This window comes from Adiantum capillus-veneris, chromosome 6 (assembly GCF_014529385.1).
Source record: "Adiantum capillus-veneris isolate H3 chromosome 6, ASM1452938v2, whole genome shotgun sequence".
NCBI lineage: Eukaryota > Viridiplantae > Streptophyta > Polypodiopsida > Polypodiales > Pteridaceae > Adiantum > Adiantum capillus-veneris.
In genome coordinates this window covers 23403104-23418592 of record NC_140936.1, presented here as the reverse complement: position 1 = coordinate 23418592, position 15489 = coordinate 23403104, and the positions used below count along the sequence as shown (strand labels likewise).

The 15489-nt window shown below is 42.4% G+C and overlaps 1 protein-coding gene across 1 annotated transcript in view; it reads right to left on the bottom strand.

Annotated features, from left to right (window-relative positions):
• Positions 1-11543: 11543 nt before the first annotated feature.
• LOC147455259 (long chain acyl-CoA synthetase 6, peroxisomal-like) overlaps positions 11544-15489 on the bottom strand; it is a 98573-nt gene continuing 94627 nt past the window's right edge. Inside the window, exons 21-23 of the mRNA XM_086514079.1 lie at positions 12074-12163; positions 11898-11984; positions 11544-11801 (exon numbers count right to left, since the gene is read on the bottom strand). Coding sequence (XP_086370205.1) covers positions 11706-11801; positions 11898-11984; positions 12074-12163 — 273 coding nt within the window. The 3' untranslated portion in view covers positions 11544-11705. The remainder of the gene's footprint in view (positions 11802-11897; positions 11985-12073; positions 12164-15489) is intronic.

The window sequence follows — 15489 nt, the reverse complement described above, 5'->3', positions numbered from 1 at the left end:
TCAAGTACTTCAATCTGAGTCCATCCTATGACATGAAGACAAGGTATTAAGAAACGGTAAGATTATCTGACGATATCTTATTAAGTTAAAGAAGTATCCTTTTAAAGATGCTTAATGGATGCAAGGAACCTAGCTTAAGAACCTTGTCAATGCTTACAATGATGCCTTAAAGTAAGCATATGAAAGTGCATTTTAAATGAACAATGTTTTTGTCTTATAAGACTAGATCTCTTTTTATTGCACAAAAATTTAAATAGTATGCACGCTTAGAATCATGTTTGTAGTGACGACGTCTCCCAAACACCAAGTAGAACTTGTCACTCTACTTTGGAAGAATGATATGGACTAAAGAGCAGACATGCTTGCGGCAGCTACGTCTCCCAAGCACCAAATGGATTAGTCATCCATCTTGGAATGATGTCGAAGGGTAAAAAGGGATCCTCTACCTGCTAAGTAACATGGACTATTGACTAGTCTTTATCTTCTCTACCTGATAGTCGAGGATGACTATGATTTCAAGAGAGAGGTAATGTCATAAAATCTAATATCTAGCTTACCCAAATGATTTTCTCATATTAAACTGATCATTTAGTGTGGGAGAATAAAAGAGAACAAGAGTTAGAATTGAGACATGTGCTTCTAGACCTCTCTCAGTAGGGGACCAAAAGGAGAGATGATTGCATCTCAATACGGGTCCAAAAGGAGATGGTCTACCAAAGAGCAATGTGCAATAAGTGCTTCTAGACTTATCTCAGTAGGGGACCAAGAGGAGAAATGGTTACATCGCAATACGGGTCCAAAAGGAGGTAGTCTAGAGCAACGTGCATCTAATGGAGCTTGAAATACCTTAGGGTTAGCGTCATTAAAGACCTCCAATAGTTAGTGTTAAAAGTCTTTTGACTTTAGACAAACTAGGGCTGAGCTTGAGGTGGGAACCCGACCTAAGCTTGAGGTGCTTGTCGTGCTTGATGACTAAGGTGCTTGAGACGCTTGTCATACTTAATGAGGAAGGTGCTTGAGAAACTTCCCATGCATGGGGGGTAAGGTGCTTGAGTTAAAAAGAGACCGTACAAAGTAGGGGGAAAGTCTCAAAGTTAGGGGAATCTTTGACTTAACCTCCCACTCACCCAAAGGACACCCCGTTTCTCAAGGGGCATATGGGACACATGTCAGACTCTCCCTATGCTTAGCCACATGGTGTGCTTGAATGCTATTGGTTGGGCTAAAGAGGGGTCCAATGAGCTTCTAGTTCCATTCAACAAATATCTAGATATTTTCAAGCTCTGTTTCTAAGGGGTAAGGAGGACACTTGTCCAAAGACTACCAATGTACTTGAAATGCATGCTGCATGTGATTGGCTAGGGGGAGAGGGGTCCAATGAGCTTGAGGCATGAGAAAAAGGTAGAACTCGCCCAAGCAAGCAAGGGATATGTTGGGGGGGTATACACCACACACACACACACACACACACACACTCATTTTGTGGATTCATTCTCACTTGGTGAAAGTTGAGGAACTCCACCTCCTTCTCCAAGCTTGTGAGAAGTGAGAGGATCCACCAAATGTTTCACCAATTGACCCTAGAATGAGACCATCGAACCTTATGTATTGACCTTTCATGTGAAGAAGAAACTAAGCATGATAATCTTAGCCAAAGGGAAGAGAAGTTATCACTATGTATGGATTTCAAACGGACACCAATGTACATTTAAATGGTTGAGCAAAAGTTATGGATGAAAAAGCTTCAATATGATGTATCATTGGAAATTAAATAAGAAGCTTTCAAGAAAGTTATTTGTTCTTGTGCCAAAAATACTTTGCCATAAAGCATCTCCATGGTATCAAAAAAGATACCACCCCATGGCAGAAGCACCCATACCATCAAGCATATACCCAAAATGTGCTTTTATGATGAATAAGCACCTAACACGGATCAAACCATGTGCACCCACATGTACACCACCATCAGAATCCTCCATATTTCAAAGCAAGAAAATTAATGCATAGTAGATGAGGCCCCTAATGAAGTTCCTTGAAGAAAGTGATGACCTGCATCTGTAAAGTGTTTAGACACTACGTCAAACCATATAGTTTGGAGGTAAGACTTACACTATTTTTTGCATTAGATTCAATCTTCATGAGCCCTATGTAGTTGCCCAATGTAACCCATATTAGACCACATGACCACATTCCATGCTCTATCGTGTAAGCTTCAACTTACACGGCCATCTGTTGAGGTAAGCATGTAGCTTACACTCACAGTGAGAACAAACCCTTAAACCAAGTACGCACCATTTTTAAGTGCATAATTTGACTTTTTCCATGGAACCTATAAGCGTTGCACATGCTACTAATTCCCTAAACACATGCTACACACTTGATAGCCACATGCTACTTGTGGTAGCTCACATAACCCTTGCCATTGCCACTTGTGGTGCATATCCATCCAATCATTGATTGCATTTCTCCATCTTGAGTCTATAAATGGCCACTATCCAAAGCTTGTAAAGATTCTCTCATTCTAATCGATTAAGCAAGTTCATTTCTTTTTACATTAAGTACATTCTCTCTAATCTACTTAATCCTGATTGTTATCAATCTCTCATTATGATAAATGCCTCGTTGTTCTATCCACCGTAGGCATTACAAAGACCCTTCTTTGTGTTCCACAACTCACCTCTTTGCCTCTTTTGATGATCTTTCAGTTTGTTACCTCAACTCAAACGCACACTCTTTTGGTGTGGATGTTGGAATTAGGGTTGCAGAGAAACACACATAGCTTGGAGAAGACGAAGGAAGCTCAAGGCACACGATAGAGAGTGTATTCCTTAGTGTGCAATGGAAAGATAGATAGCCCTAGAGTGATGGGCGTATATACAATGCACGGGGAAAAAAACCTCCTAAAGAGGGAAAAAATGCCCCGGCGGTCCTAGTGTGTTCACACACATCACTACCACATGTATATGGTAACAAATCCCCCCTGGAGTGATGCGGTGAACGAGAGCTGGCACATGAGTAAAGGGAAGTGCCATGCCCTGAGGACAGGATCAGTCCACAAAGGGGAGTAAGCCCAAAGCTTTGCGGAAAGCTTCAAGCTTCTCACGAGACAATGCCTTTGTGAAAAGATCTGCAAGGTTGTCCTGTGTTGGCACATAAGCCAAACTGATCTCTCCTGCTGAGAGCCTCTCCCTGACATAGTGGTAATGCACCTCAATGTGCTTTGTGCGAGCATGAAAAACTGGGTTCCTCGCAACTGCCAATGCGCTCTGACTGTCAGTGTAGATAGTGTTGGCAGTGTCCTGTCCAACACCCAAGTCAGCCATAAGGCGTCTGAGCCATACACACTCAACCGTAGCTGTGAAGACTGCCCTGTACTCAGCCTCACAACTCGAAGTGGCCACAGTAGGTTGCTTCTTGCTCAACCATGATATACATGAACTGCCAAGCATGAAACAAAAACCACTTGTGGACACTCGCGTGTCAAAACAACCAGCCCAATCTGAGTCCGAAAAAGCATGTAAGTCTGGCGGCAATGATCCCCCCTTGGGATAAAACAAGCCAAGATGTAAAGTGCCACTAAGGTAGCGGAAAATCCTCTTGACAGCCTGCCAATGCTTAGACCCTGGGCTATGCATAAATCTGCTGGCCTGCGAGACTGCAAACTGAATATCTGGCCTCGTGTTGCATACATAAATGAGGCAGCCAACAGCAGTTTGGTAAAGAGTGACATCAGCAGGATCGCCAGCATCATGTAGACTCAACTTCAAACCTGTTTCCATGGGAGTGGCAATAGGTTTGCAATCCTCAAGTCCAAACTTACATAGCAATGTCTCTATGTAACTTTTCTGACACAAGGCAATACCACCATCACACTGCTTAAACTGTATACCCAAGTAATGATGCAACAGCCCCAAATCTTTCATCTTGAAAGTAGCATTCAAATCAGCCTTAAATTCAGCAATATGTCTCTCATTTGGTCCAGTGATCAGCAAATCATCAACATAAAGAACCACAATGAGAAATACATCATCCTCACGCTTTACATACAATGTGCTTTCTGTTGGACTGTTACGAAAGCCTCGTTTAACCAAATGAGTGTCAGCTTTCTCATACCAAGCACGAGGAGATTGCTTCAACCCATACAAAGCCTTCTTACATTTGCACACTTTGTCCTCTTGTCCTTTTATGACAAAATCGCGAGGCTGCGTTACATAAACTTCCTCAAATATGTCACCATTCAAGAAAGCAGTAACAATGTCTGATTGATGTACATCCCAACCAAAATGAGTTGCCAATGCACATAGAAAACGCACAGTAGTCATACGACAAGTGGGAGCAAAAGTCTCTTCATAATCTATGCCTTTTTGTTGTGCATAACCCTTTGCAACAAGTCGAGCCTTATGGCGATCGATCTCACCATCCGGCTTGCGTTTCAACTTGTAAACCCACTTGGTACCAATGGCCTTTTTGCCAGGAGGCAATTCACATAAAGTCCATGTGTCATTCTCTATAAGTGCATCATATTCTGATTTCATGGCAGCAATCCAATTTTCTGAATTCTGTGCTTCATCAAAAGACAGAGGCTCCTCAACATCATGTAAACTAGACACAGCCAAAGCATAACAATCTGATGCATAAGATGCATGGCGAGAGCCTGAACGAGTACGACTAGATAAAGGTGCATCCAATTTACTGTCACGCAAAGTGTGCACCAGCCATTTTGGCATACCTCTAGCCTGCTCATTTTCAGCCCTTTCCTCATCAAGTACATCATGTACATCTGCATCAGTAATAGGCTGTTCTAAAACATTTTCAGAAACCCCCATAGGCTGTACATTTGCCTCATTGGAACTTACATTCGTATTTCCACCACTGAAAAGAGGCAACAAAGTGTCATAAATGTCCTGTGAGCTTACATTACTGTCTCTAGTACATGACAGCAAGGGTTGAACAGAATCTTCCACAAACACTACATCCCGTGAAACCAAAATACGTTTTGTTTGCGGGTGATACAACCTGTAACCTTTGCTTTCAGCACTATAACCAACAAAAATACATTTGACAGCCTTATCATCCAATTTTCTGCGCTGCACTTGTGGCACCAAAGCATATGCCAAACAGCCAAAAACACGCATGTGCTCAATAGAAGGTTTTCTATCATGCCATGCTTCATATGGAGTAATAGACTGCAAAGCTTTCGTAGGACACCTGTTAAGTACATAAGTGGCACACATGATGGCCTCAAGCCAAAAAGAATGCGGTAAAGCTTGACTTTTGACCATACATCGTGCCATTTCCGTTAGTGACCTGTTTTTCCTCTCAGCAACACCATTTTGCTGAGGTGTATAAGGCACTGTACATTGGTGTTTTATCCCACGACTAGCCAGAAATGCATTAAATTCATGAGACATATACTCCCCCCCTCGATCGGAACGGAGGGTGCCCATAGTACATTTTGAGACATTTTCAGCCATAGCCAAAAATTGTTTGAAGCACATAAAAACTTCGGACTTTGCTTTAAGCGGAAATACCCATGCATGCCTGGAGTAATCATCAATGAAAGTCACGAAGTACAGGTAATTGCCCAAGGACGGAGTTTGCATGGGCCCACAAACGTCACTATGCACAAGCTGCAACCTGCATGTGGCCCTAACTGAACCATCCTTTGGAAACTTAGAACGCTGCATTTTACCCAGAATACAGCCTTCACAAACATGTTTGATAGGTGCTTCAAGAGGCGGCAAAGAAGCAACCATATCAGATTTCTGCAAACGCAGCAAACTGGCAAAATTCAGATGACCAAAACGTGCATGCCAAAGTTTTGCATCTGAAATAGCCCTTGAATCTGCAACAGCATTTGCAAAATTTTGTCCACACTTGTCATACAAAGTGAGCTTATACAGCCCACGGCACAAAAGCCCAGATGCAACAATTTCATCACCAAAACTGAGATCATGAACTGTACATCTGTCATCCACAAATTTGACTACAAGTCCAAGTCTAGCAAGTGCGGATACAGACAAGAGATTCTTCTTGATCCCAGGTACATAAAGTGCATCAACAAGTGTGAAGGAACTGCCATTAGCAGCAGTGAGCACAATCTTTCCAACTCCCTGAACTGGATAAGAGGCGTTGTTGGCACAAGTGACTGAATTCCCATGAGGGACAGACTCGAGAGAGGTAAACAATTCACGATGTGAGGTAATGTGCTTTGTAGCACCACTGTCGAAATACCACACATGTGAATCTGCAGCAACTGACAAGCATGCATCATGGACAGCAGGATTGTAAGTGCACTCTGCGCTAAAAGCCCATTCTGCATCAACATCAGCATCACAATCTCCTTTCACAGAAGACTCAACAATGGCTGCATTTGTAGTGGAACCAGCATTTGCAGTGGAACCACCCTCTTTCTTCTTAGCCTCTTTGGCCTTCAACTTAGGACACGACTTGATCAAGTGATCATTGGCTTTACAATAATGGCAACGCATCTTCTTTTTGCCCTTATCACCAGAATTGCCAGACGAACTGCTGCCAGCAGAAGCATTAGGAACAGAAATTTTGCCACTCGCAGCAGAACCATAAGAAGTGGCTGCATTACTGTTACCACCCTTTCTTTGAGAAGCAATAAAAGCCTGTTCAACTGCACGCTGCCTAGTCCTGTTTTTTCTAGAAAGTGACTCTTGCAACAGCAATGTGCATAATGCATCAAACTTGACAACTTCAGGATTTCCTTGGGTCATCAGTCTCCAAGTACTAGCAAAAGTCTGGTAGGAATCTGGTAAGGCATCAAGAACAGTCTGCACAAGGGAACTGTCAGAAATGACTTCACCTGCAGAAATGAGTTGCTCATTGATATCCTTGACACTAGCAAGGAAAGTGTCCATATCATCCTCCTCATGCATAATCTTCGACTCTAGCTCTTTACGCAGCAAAGCAATTTTAGCCTCATTGCGGCTTGCATAAAGACCTGCTAGAGTATCCCAAGCCTGTTTTGCAGATTTTGCTGAACGGATGTGAGGAATAATGGTGCGCTTCACAGACAACGCAATCAATGCATGAGCCTGCGCATCCTTAACATCCCAACGAGCTTGTTCTGCTGTAGGCAAAACAACTCTAACAGCTGCAATCCTTGCAGCAAGACCTGCAACATCCTCAATATCGCCTACATCTTCAGAACCAGGACGTACATCAATGCCCTGCACAATGTTCCAGACACCTTTTGACACAAGAACGTGTTGCATCATATAAGCCCACATAGGGTAGTTGTCCCCATCCAACCTGTCCTCAGCAGCAAACATCTTGAACACATCTGTGTTGTTGTTGTCAGCCATGGTAAATGCTGCACCTGATGTGAAAACTGCCCGAAAATAGGAGAAATGGAGCGAGAACAACTTGTGCTATATAGCACAAACCGTAGAAGACTATAAGGCACCTGTTGTGCAGAAAACGGCACTGACAGAATATCTGCACAAAATGACGAAATAGCCTGTGCAGTACTGCCCGTAGTGGAAACGGAGGCCGAAATGAGCCCAAATCAAAATTCTGAGCAGACCAAGCTCTTCGAGCTTTCCCAAAATATTTGTCGACCTGCGAACGCTTGCCAAAGCTCACTGAAATCGGAGAAAGTGAGCAGGCGTGTGCTGGAGCGGCTGGCGACTAAGCCCGGGAGGACGTGACCTGCTCTGATACCAATTGTTGGAATTAGGGTTGCAGAGAAACACACATAGCTTGGAGAAGACGAAGGAAGCTCAAGGCACACGATAGAGAGTGTATTCCTTAGTGTGCAATGGAAAGATAGATAGCCCTAGAGTGATGGGCGTATATACAATGCACGGGGGAAAAAACCTCCTAAAGAGGGAAAAAATGCCCCGGCGGTCCTAGTGTGTTCACACACATCACTACCACATGTATATGGTAACAGTGGATTGAAATTTGAATTGCCATCCCCCATTGCAATACCATCACTTCATCACATGAAATTGTAGGTCCTCTTAGAAATGGGTTAGGAGTGAGGCCCCATCAAGTTTTCGATCTTAATGGCATCCATAGCTCCTTATGGAGCTTGACCTCTCCAAGAAGATTACTCAACACATCTTTGGTCAACAAGATGATGAAGTTGTCTTTCTCCAATTGATAAGCTACATACACCTACCAAAGGTTGTTTCCAGTGCACCTACCAAGGGTATCTTATCAAGGATTCCAAGTAAAAAGGTCTCTAATGATTCACAACCCCCCTCCCTCCGTGTTCATTGCAAAGTTCATTTAAACCCCATCATTGGAGGAGTCAAGTGAAGGGTACGCCCTCAAAGAGATCAAACATGCATGCCTCATCTTCAAAGAATCCCCTAAGAAAAGGCAATTCTTTCCTTTGCCCTCTTGGAAACTTGGAGAAAGTTAAAAGAGATAGAGAGGTGCCTCTCCTCCAATAGCCGTGTCTCAAGAAAATATGTCGGGTCCAAGGAATCCTTGTGAAGAGAACACCTTGCTTACATGGCCTACCCCTATAGAAGCTAACAAGTGTCTTGCCTCTTCACCATAAGAGGCAATAATATTAACAAATAAGGATAGCATCTCCCATATGTTTTACGTCACCAAATATCTTCACTTGTAAGCATTCGTTCCCAAATTTTGTATGTTTTTCTTTCAAATATACTTTCAATGCATTAATTTACATTAATAAAGTACGAAGCAATCACATTCGCTTTCCTTCAATATTACATTAAAATACGTTAATGAACTATGAAGCAATCACATTCACCTTCCTTCAAACTAACTTGCAATACTGATAAATTGAACTCTCAAAATTTAGCTATATCACAACTAGTTTGCTTTGCATTCCTATTGAGATGAACTACACATGCACTTTTGAATATCATCCACTACATATCCAAATTCTAGTACAAAGACTTTTAAACACCATCACCCTTCTTCTACCTTCACTAGCATTGGTCTTCCACCCTTCTTCCCAAAGTCCTTACAAGCCAGCTTGAGGTCCAAGCCATCAACAACATGCGGCTAGTCTCTGAGGTTTTTGAGTGGAACGAGGTAATATATACTCCTGACCACTAGAAGGGTGTATTAAAAGGAATCACCCAAAATTCCATTTGTGCAAAGAAAATTTGATCAAACAATAAAAACTACCTACTAAGGTGGACCAGACTCTAGGTGCGATCCAAGCTTTCATGAATTGATAATTAGACGGGCTTGTTTAAAATTCCCCTTCTAGAAAGAGAAGGAAATAGATTAGGGTACTAGTCAATGGAAGAGTGATACAAAAAGTTGCGTATCTAATTTCAAAAACACGAAGATGCTTTAGGATTGAAAATGGAAAAGAAACATGTAAAATAGGAGTCTCTTCATTTGGTCATGTATTTCTAAAACTCTAGTGGAGAATTTTTTGACCAACTGTAAGGCTTGTGAATAGAAGTTATACTTCTATTGTTCACCAAATATGCTACCTTCTTAAAATCCTCACACCAACCACGTGACTAGCTTACAAAAATTGACTTGCAATTTTTGTGTTATCTTTTCATTATAAGAGCAAAATGAAAACATCTTGAAGGATCCACCTCTGGATGTGTGTAAGTGAAGCACATAAGTTCAAAGTGTAGCAAAGGGATTTTGAAATTTTGAAGAGTTGCATAATCACATTAAAAAAGGGGTTAAAAATGGAATTTTGTTACAAAACGGGATTTTTTGTAATTACAAAAATGAAAAATGGAAATTCAAAATTTTTACAAAATTTCAAAGAGTGACATGATTACATTTACAAGAGGGGTAAATGAAAATTTGTAATAAAATCAGATTTATAAAAGAAAATTGGTTATTTAATTCATCGTGGGTTGTGAAAGGGACTTTGAAACTCTCTTTTGACCGCATGCGCTATAGAGTATTTTTGGTATGTGGGAACTCCTCCCCCCCCCACCCCCCAAAACCAAAAACAAAAACTCTTCCATAGGGAAAGGTACTACAAACTAGTGCTTGTCCTTTTAGGCGGAGGAAAAAAATTGGGGGTCCCCAAAATATGCTCTTCCTTGGGAAAAAGTACCCAAAATATCGCCCACATGTGTCACTTATGGAATGTATATGTTTGCCTCGAGTTGACGTGCAAATGTATTGGAGCGAAGGAAAGTAAACTTGGGCACAAAAGTAAATCTTACGAAACAACAGATTGGGGTTTGCTTATGTACCCAATTTACTTTCGCGACAAGATCTATGGTGCAAGATTAATGTCAGGACCTAAAGTGATTGGGGCCTTTGACCCCATCTCCGATACTCGTGTGAGAGATGGGTGAGATATGGCTGGTCTTTTTTTGGGGGAGAATTACCAAAAAGCCCCTCTAATTTGTGGAAATTCCCATAATACCCCTCAAATTTCAAAAATTCTCAAAATACCTATTTTCTAATCTTTATTCCTTTTTGACAATTGAGTTCCTTTTTATTAGTGCTTTGCATGTGGTTTGTCACAAATTACCTAGTAAAAGAGGGCAATTATGTCTAAAAATAATGAACCAATTCATCTCCAAAGCCTACATAACCAACTAAAATTCTAATTTTAACATCTTGTATTGATAGACGATCAACCTTCTTATGAAAGCTACAAAAAAAAAAAGAAATTTATAACAGGGGGATTTTGGGCATTTTGAAAATTTGAAAGGCATTTTGAGAATTTATGACAAACTGTGGGGGGTATTTTGGGAATTTCCACAAATTAGAGGGGTATTTTGGTAAATTTTCCCCCTTTTTTTTGTCATGGATATTTAGGTGCCTGCTACCTCTCGTTGGTTAGTGTTTATTTTAACAGAGGAATCTTAGGAAACAACGGACGCGCGTTTGAGTGAGAGAGAGAGAGAGAGAGAGAGAGAGAGAGAGTCCTCCGCCCACACCTTCCCTACACTTAAGAAGATCTTAAGAAGCGAAGAGCAGAACCTGCAACCTGTGTTGTATTTGCACGTTTCAATACAACCACCTCAAGGTTTTGTGCCACTCAGAGGACTATCTACTACAGGTGATACAATTTGCTTTCAAGTGCAAACTACACGTGATCATAAGTTTTACATCTCCTGTTGTTCAATGGTTTCATCAGCCGCATCATTGCAAGCGGCCTCGTTGTTTGGAAGTGGCACGATAGACAAATAGAATGAGCTAGGCAGCGTGAGAACTTAGGACAACCAACCTTTTTCTGCATGCTCATGATTTTTCCTGATCCACACTTGTCTTCTGCATGCAATGCCTCACTCCTTGCACTCAATGTGCCACCATGTACCCGCTTGCCGTAGTACTGTCGCAGAGTGTAGCTTTCCCTTCACCCTACTGCCACATTCTTGGCGATATAACGATACTAGAATCACCCACGCTCTACAAAACATCACCTAGCTGATGGCACAAAAGCCATGGTGATGTTGTGCTCTTCTAGCAGAGCATGTCTGTGTCTCTCCCGATTAAAATCTTTTATTCAACAGTTGATTGGTGCTTCACAGGAAGAACATTAATTATACCATAGCCAACATAGCTTACCTACATCTATTGGCTTCATGATAAGAGAGAAAAGACACAAACTCTTGAGTAAAATGTAATGCAAGAAATACAAACATATTGAAGGCTAGAAACATTTAAGCTTGAACATAAAAGCACCATAATGTTTCAGGTGCCCTAATTTTTTACAATGGAGTGGGAGGGGCCCTGTGCCTTATACACGGTCACTATAGGAGACTCCGATGACATTCTTTTGAAGATAGTTCTGCATACATATCCTCTATTGCTTTGGCAAAGTGGGCTTTTGCTTGAGGCCTCTTCACCTGGGAAAAAAAAAAACCCCCACCCAAAAGCACATGAGCACTAAAGAAAGAAGCTACTCTTTACATTTCAGCCCATCGGGCCAGATATCAGGTTACCTTCAACGTGGGTGTCAGGAGACCACTCTCCACTGTCAAGGACTCTGGCACAAGCGTGACCGCTTTTGCGAACTCAAACCCTCTCAACTGCATGCAGCATTCACCTTAGATCACATTTGAGCACCAATACGATGTTTTGAAGCACTGCACATTCATAAACCCTTTCTGCATATTACCTTGGCCTCATGCCCGAGTGCATTCATGTCTGCAAGAACAGCTGCCCTCATCTGTGGATCCTTGCAAAGCTGTTCAAGATCGTTCACATACTGACAATCAAGACAAACTTTGATCAGTTAGAGAGGCTAACTAATGGAGACAGAAATGAAATGAAATGAAATGTTTACGGCAGTTTTTGTTATGCTTTTTGGCTACGCAATTGATTGAGAGAGAGAGAGAGAGAGAGAGAGAGAGCTTTGCTTTATTTTTGCAAAAGCTTATGAGAGAGAAACCTCTTCTGCTTTATTTCTGGAAGAGCTTTTGATTTTCAGCTTTTGGGGCTCTGCTTTTAGCATCCCTTGTAATCTTTAAATATGTGGGTAGGGCCTCTCAACTCAGTCTGAGAGTGAGCGCTTGCCTGCACTCTTGTACTTTGAACTCAGATTAAAACAAAAAGAAATACCGAAAGGGGCGCCAGTCTTTGGGGCCAATATCTCTAGGCATGGAACTCCGAGGGGTCAGTGTCGAATCAATTGTAAACTGTGATCTGTTTTGAAGTGATTGTTTGTGGTGTCGCGGTAGATTCTCGACTTGGAGTGTCCAAGTCTGTTACAGTGGTATCAGAGCACGGCCGATTTCCCTTCTACAGGAAATCTGATCCCTATTTTTTTTCCGCAACACTTATGGCTTAAGGCAAAGATCAGCCGACTCCCTCTGCATCCGGAGATGCGGGAAGGGATCACAACGAAGATTCACGCGAGGAGTATGGCCCGCCTCGGCCTACGCAGGCGGAACTCGAAGAGATGGAGCATCAACGATTGATCGGCGACGCAACAAAGATGATGCTCAATTTTGAGAAAGATCCAAAATTTGTAAAATATATGAGCAAGACCTCTTTTGAGGAGGTGCACGCGCAGTGGTGGAAGACCATAGAACCACCCAAGAAACCTCCTACTCCCAAGATGTACACGGAGCAAGAATTATAAGAGGTAGTTGATGCACGAATTGCTCATCTTTTTGACGCGCAAAACAAAGCTAAAAAGCAAGGTGGATAGACAATTAAATTTGACACATTTTCTGGTTATAGAGATGCTTCGAAGGCTTTGTCTTTTATATAGCGGTTTGACATCGCTTCCTCTAGAGGGCGTTACTCATAGCACTCTTAAGATTCGAAGAGCTGCCTCTTACTTTAAGAAGAATGCTCGAACTTGGTGGTCCACGCTTCTATTAAACAAGACAGCACCAGTTAAATGGCTGAAATTCAAAAGGCTTTTTGTTTTTTCGTGGCTGACTCGAGAGTACAAACGTGACATACGAACTGCTTGGAACCATCTTCGGATGACCAAGAAGGATACAGTGGACGCTTATTGCGAAAGAGCAGATTGAGTGGGTTACCTTGGGTCTACTTACAGAGGTCCGAGATCACTGCTTAGAACAAAAGCCATCTTCCATTTAGGAGTTGATGAGTCATGCGAAATGGGGTTTTGCCATTCCACTCTGGCAGACCTACCCCACAGATGAGATCATGATGCAAAGAGTTGAACAGACTTCGAAGAATGAAAGTAGAAAGAGAAAGAGTAACCAAGAACAGAAAGAAAACGATGCACGACCCAAGCTTACTCCTCAAGAGAGGGCTCGCTTCATAAAGGAGGGGAGTTGCTTTGGATGCGGGGAAATTGGGCATATCTCCTAAAACGGCACAGACAGAACATAACGACAAGGACGACAAAAAGAAAGAACAGAAAGAAAACGATGCACGACCCAAGCTTACTCCTCAGAGAGGGCTCGCTTCATAAAGGAGGGGAGTTGCTTTGGATGCGGGGAAATTGGGCATATCTCCGTGAAATCTCCTAAAACGGCACAGAAAGAACATAACGACAAGGACGACAAAAGGCCTGAGAGTTCAAGAGCAGTTGAGGATCGTGGAAGAAAAGGCAAGTTGAAAATGGGACTGGTTCTAGATTGTGTGGGTACTGACCCCAACACGATGGATGAGAGTACAGAACTTTGCTGAGCTTGGGGCAAAGTGAAAGACCAAGAAGCCCTGATCTTCTTTGATGGAGGAGCCAAGGCCAACTTCATTTCACTGGAATTGGCAGCGTGGCTCGAGATCACTCCCGATCGGATGGCACCACTTACGGAGGTAGTTCTAGCGGCACACGACAGAGATGCAACCATTACACCTGTCATTGGCAAACTTCGGTTGCATTGTCAGGGGTATCTGGTGCATGAGGACTTTTACATAATGCCTTTGGAAGGTTGTGATGTCCTCTTGGGAATTCCCTGGTACCACAAGAACAACGCCGTGGTCGACTATCGGCCGAGGAAAGCAACGTTGACCACAGAAAAGGGCAGAACCATTGCACTCGATGTAAAACTTAAGGGCGAGTCTATCCCTATTGTATCGGCTTCGGCCATTTCTAAATTAGTGAAATCCAGTCTGTTTGTTTACTCGATCTTTTTAAAAGAGTTGAGTGATGAGGATAGGACAAATATGTCTGAACTTGATAAAGAACGCCAAGATTTTCTCCACTCTCATGCTGATTGCTTCTTAGAGGGCCTGCCAGGCGAGTTACCACCTGCTCGTCCTGAAGATCATAGCATTGATCTGATATCTGGAAGCACACCTCCGAACCGGCCACCTTACCGTGTGAGCCAAGCCCAAAACGAAGAGATTATGAACCAAGTGAAAGACCTCTTGGAAAAGGGTCTTGTCCGACCTAGTACTTCACCGTATTGCTCTCCAGTGTTGTTGGTTTTGAAGAAAGACGGATCTTGGAGAATGTGCATCGATTATAGAGCTCTCAACAAAATCACCATCAAGAACAGATTTCCGATTCCTAGCATCGATGATATACTCGACAGATTACAGGGATCCTCGTGTTTTAGTAGGATTGATTTGAAGAGTGGATATCATCAGATCTGAATCACGTCGGAAGATGTCTACAAAACAGCCTTTCGGATGACTTTTGGGTTATTTAAGTTTTTGGTGATGCCTTTTGGCCTAACCAATGCTCCTGCAACATTTAACCGGATGATGAACAGGATTTTTCGAGAGTACAAACTATTCGTTGGCATTTTCTTTGACATCATTGTTTTCTCCAAGGATGAGGCGGAACATAGAGTACATCTGCTTCAAGTCTTTCAAGCATTACGAGATCACAAGTTATTGATTAACGCGAAGAAAAGTGAAATTTTCTTACCAAAGATACACTTTTTGGGACACATTGTGTCAACAACAGGACTACAGATGGATCCGGCCAAGATAGAGACTATCCGTGATTGGCCCGATTTGAAGAATGTCCATGAAGTTAGGAGCTTCTTGGGATTGTGTTCGTACTATAGGCGGTTCATTCGAAAGTTTGCAAAGGTTGCTTCCCCTTTGCATATCTTGACACAGAAAAGAGTCCCTTTCTCGTGGAGACCCACAGAGGTG